Genomic DNA, 4697 nt, shown 5'->3' with positions numbered 1-4697 from the left:
CGGAGCTAGACAACCTGCTCAGGCCTGGCCGGCCACTTTCGTTCCGCGTTCGAGGAGCCAGGAAGAGCACTGCCGGTACCCAGCCCTGGAGGCTCCGGGACGCCCGTTGGTCACTTAGCAACCCGAGACCCGCGCCTCTGATTGGCTTAGAGGGGAAGGGCGTGGTAGCGGGGAGCGTGGCCAGCCCTCCCTCGGGTTTCCTCCCCGAGCGGAAGTTAACCTCTCGCTCCGGAAGTGCAAGCGCGGTGGTGGTACAGGGGCAGGTTCTGTCGGCCCGGCTACTGCCTGAGAGATGCCGGGAGCCGCGGCCGTGAGCTCGGAGTTGTCCGAGAGGATCGAGAGCTTCGTGGAAACCTTGAAGCGAGGTGGCGGCCAGCGCAGCTCGGAGGACTTGGCTCGGGAGACCCTGGGGCTGCTGCGCCGGCTCATCGCGGACTGCCGCTGGAGCAACGCGGGTGAGGCCGGCCACCGCCTGCGTCCTGACTCCGGAGTCGCCCAGGGCCCCTCTTCCGTCCCCGACCCCGAGGCGGGACGTCGCCCAGGCTCCCCCTCGCCCCCAGGCCCTTCCTCCGTCCCCGACCCCGACCCCGGGGCAGGACGTCGCGCAAATCCAGCCGGGCTGGCCCCGCTCACCCTCTCTCTTCTGGACGCAGGGGAGCTGATGAATCTGATCCGCAGAGAGGGCAGGAGGATGACGGCCGCGCAGCCCTCCGAGACCACCGTGGGCAACATGGTGCGGAGGGTGCTCAAGATCGTCCGGGAGGAGTATGGCAGGTCAGGCCCATGTCCCGGGCTCGGGTGGGATCCAGTGACTCTTTCGGCACGAGCTCCTCTCTGCTTGGGGACGTACTGCAGCTGAGGCGGTCCTGCCACCTGCCTGACCACCGCTTGCCCGCCTCCCTCTCTGGGTCTCGTTGCCTCCATAGACTCCACGGACGCAGCGACGAGAGCGACCAGCAGGAGTCCCTACACAAACTCTTGACATCTGGGGGCCTGACCGAGGATTTCAGCATCCCTTATGCCCAACTCCAGGCCAGCATCATTGAGGCGATCAATGAGCTACTAGTGGAGCTGGGTAAGAGGGTCCTTGCTGGGTGGGTGCAAGTCTCAGGCAAATAAGGGGACAAGCCCCTGAGCGTTGTTCAGCAGTAGCGATGGGAGGTGACCAGTCGTCTGCTGGTTCTCAGAGGTGTGCCCTCTTTCCTGGAGAGTTGGAACAGGCAGCAGGACTAAAGTAACCTGCTCTACTTTTCCTTAGAGACCCTTTGTAGACTGCAAATCCACTGTGGCAGAGACTCTGCTAGGACAGAGCTTTATTTTCTTTTGAAAGAAAATGAAGTCCTCAAAACCAAGGACTTCCTTCTAGACCTTCCTTCACTGAACTTTCTTTTTAATTCTTATGCACGCATACACCCCTATTGACACCTCCATCCCCCTGTCTTGGTGACTCAGGAGACTTGCAGATACTCATTACAATCAGAGGACAAAGTAACTGCTTCCGAATTCCTCCCCCATGTTTCTTTGCTGGCCTCTCAGGTGACTGCCTTCTGGCCGAAGAGTTCTTTTAGGGGACAGCTCTGTTGACTCCATCTCAGCACTTTAGGGCTCTCAGGTTGCCATTTGTTGCCTGAACTCATTGTCTTCAAACTCATTTGTGAGGAGTTACGCAGTGGCGGGGAGGTGGCTGGCGGATAGGGGAGGGCAGGCCGAGGACTTGGAAGGCAAAAGATCCTAGAGGAGTGGGGCTTTTAAGAAATTGTGATATTTCACTGTGGGCACATTAACCCTGCAGTGTCAGGCTGGCTAGGTGGGCAGTGTATGTGAAGGGCAGGCATCCCTCTTCATGTGCTGGTCATGTCTGTGATGTAACATGACAGTTTCGTATTTTCCTTGCAAACTGTTCTTGTAGAAGGGACAATGGAGAACATTGCAGCACAGGCCCTGGAGCACATCCATTCCAACGAGGTGATCATGACCATTGGCTTCTCCCGAACTGTAGAGGCCTTCCTCCGAGAGGCTGCCCAGAAGCGGAAGTTCCATGTCATCGTGGCAGAGTGTGCTCCTTTCTGCCAGGTAGGGGCACTGCTGGAGTTGCCAAGAAAAATGAGAAATGTAGAGGGAATTGATGAGGGATGGGGGTACACGCCAATATGAACTGACAAACAGAACATTGATAAAGTATAACATTAAGGGAATTTTCAAGTTCATCCTGCGAACATTCTTAGACATTGGTTTATGAAAGTTGCAGGGACTGCTGGGTCCAAGAAAAGATAAATATTGATTTTTTAAGGAATCCAAATAAGGTACATTACCTTGGGGATGGCTGGTGTTTGGTCTGACCTCACTTGATCTTAATAACAGCTCTCAAAAAGGTAACAGGCAAGGATGCAGGAGGCTGTAGATGAGTGAGCCAGGAACCCTCCTGTCAACTGTGCTTGAGGCCACCAACAGGTTATATTTCCAGTTTGGTGGCTGCTGTAGGGCTGCTGTGGTATTACACGTTTATTAGCTTCTCCTGGGCTTCCCTGCAGCTTACCAGAGCTACCGTTGGCAGAACATGAGTTACCTGTTGGGAGTTGTGTGCTGGATGTGCCCATAGCACAGAATTTTCCAGACCCAGTTCCATTTGAGAGCCCTTTCCCTGTTTCACTCTTTCTCTTAGCATCAGCCCTTCCCTCCTATTGCAGGGTCATGAAATGGCCGTCAATTTGTCCAAAGCTGGCATTGAGACAACTGTCATGACTGATGCTGCCATTTTTGCTGTTATGTCAAGAGTCAACAAGGTGGGTATATTTGCAGTTATCATGCTGACTCAAAAGATTGTACTTCTGAAGTATTGATTTTTATCTCCTCCTGTAATATCCATGGTAAGAGAAGAAAGTTTCTAGCACCTTCTGAAAGTACACACTTGGGCCTTTTCAGTTGAGTAACTGAACTTCTGCTTATCTGCATAACCGTTCCTCACTTGGAGCAGCCTCTAGATTTGATGAAAGCTTTGAAAAGAATGAAGTGCCAGGCGCGGTGGCTCATGCCTGTAATCCCAGAACTTTGGGAGGCTGAGGTGAGATCAGCCTGGGCAACTTGGCGAGACCTCGTCTCTACAATAAATCAAAAAATTAGCTGGGCATTAACTTGGCGAGACCTCGTCTCTACAATAAATCAAAAAATTAGCTGGGCACATGCCTGTAGTTCCAGCTACTTGGAAGACTGAGGTGGAAGGATCGCCTGAGCCAGCAGGTGGAGTCTGCGTGGCTGTGAGTATGCCCCTGCACTCCATCCTGGGCGACAGAATGAAGTAGAACTAAGCCAAGAGCGTCAGCTGCTAGGGGCTAGCTGTAGGGCTCCTGCCCTTTGCTCAAAGAGCTTGGCAGTGGTGGATGGAGAATGAAAAAGGCTTCCGACTCTCAGGAGGTGTGGCATGTCGATTTCCAGAACAGACAAGGCTAAGAGCAATAGGTTTTGCAGTTTCCTGTTTCATTTTACATTCACTCTTTCCTTGGGAACCCACTTTTTTTTATTTTTAAGTTTTAAAACAGAGTTTATTAGTGAGAAGAAAAGAAAGAAAAAGGAAGGTTCGTAGCAGAAAGACCTGCCACGGGCAAGTTTCTCAAAAAGAAAAACAGCTGGGAACCTACTTTTAAGCTGGACTTTGTACTGAGTCTGGGGTCCCCTTTCCTTCTGCGGGTCTGTAACTCCTCACGACGCCATGTCTGAGGCCTGGCATTCAGCCTATTGTGGCCAGTGGTCCTTTTAAAGCTCTGTCCCCAGGTGATTCACACTTCTCTTCCTGTCTCATAGGTGATCATTGGCACGAAGACCATCCTGGCCAATGGTGCCCTGAGAGCTGTGACAGGAACTCATACGCTGGCCTTGGCAGCAAAACACCACTCCACCCCCCTCATCGTCTGCGCACCCATGTTCAAGCTCTCCCCACAGGTGTGTCTGTCGGTCTCTAGCTGACCACCGGGTAGGCTGGAGCAGGCAGGCCTTCAGCCCACTCATGCCAGGGCCTCCTTTACCTGCATTTGCTCAATGCGTTGACTGAGTGGAGGCAGGAAAGAGCCGCAGAAGTCTTGATCCAGGAGGAACAGCTGAGCGTTCTAATCTGCCAGCTTTAGAAAGTCAGAATTGCAGTATGAGACGGTATGTAGCTGGGAAAGGCCCTTTGCTTGTGACGGCCACCACTCCCTGCTGCCTGGACCACTTCTGATGATGGCACGCATGTCAAGGGAGGCTCATAGAAGCAGTTTCACTTGTCACTTTCCAGGGCCTGTCCTCTGTAGCAGGTACTGGGGGAAGAGCTTTTGGTCTCTGTTTTTTTTTTAATTGAGGTAAAATTCATATGACATGCAATTAACCATTTTAAAATACACAATTTAGTGGTATTTAGTACATTCACAGCATTGTGCAACCACCACTCTAATTTCAAAACTTTTTCCAGAAACGTACTTTGTACCCATTAAGTGGTCACTCGCTATTCCCCCTTCTCCCATCTCCTGGTAACCACTAATCTGCTTCCTGTCTCTATGGATTTGCCCATTTGGATCTTTTTTTTAAAAATAAATAAATAAATAAATAAATTTTTTATTTTTGTTTTTAATTTTTTTGAGTCGAAGTCTCACTCTGTCGCCCAGACGGGAGTGCAGTGGCCGCTCCCGGCCACCACAGCCTCGCCTGCTGGACTCCGGCGATCCTTC

At 52.0% G+C, this 4697-nt stretch overlaps 1 protein-coding gene across 1 annotated transcript in view; it reads left to right on the top strand.

Annotated features, from left to right (window-relative positions):
- Positions 1–224: 224 nt before the first annotated feature.
- EIF2B2 (eukaryotic translation initiation factor 2B subunit beta) overlaps positions 225–4697 on the top strand; it is a 7351-nt gene continuing 2878 nt past the window's right edge. The window contains exons 1-6 of the mRNA XM_008064163.1: positions 225–455; positions 654–774; positions 927–1075; positions 1910–2073; positions 2688–2783; positions 3799–3936. Coding sequence (XP_008062354.1) covers positions 293–455; positions 654–774; positions 927–1075; positions 1910–2073; positions 2688–2783; positions 3799–3936 — 831 coding nt within the window. The 5' untranslated portion in view covers positions 225–292. The remainder of the gene's footprint in view (positions 456–653; positions 775–926; positions 1076–1909; positions 2074–2687; positions 2784–3798; positions 3937–4697) is intronic.

This window comes from Carlito syrichta, unplaced genomic scaffold (assembly GCF_000164805.1).
Source record: "Carlito syrichta isolate Samal-C Ts95f unplaced genomic scaffold, Tarsius_syrichta-2.0.1 Scaffold307214, whole genome shotgun sequence".
In the NCBI taxonomy this organism is placed as follows: Eukaryota; Metazoa; Chordata; class Mammalia; order Primates; family Tarsiidae; genus Carlito; species Carlito syrichta.
Note: the sequence above shows the minus strand (reverse complement) of the source record. Positions and strands in the feature narration are given on the sequence as shown.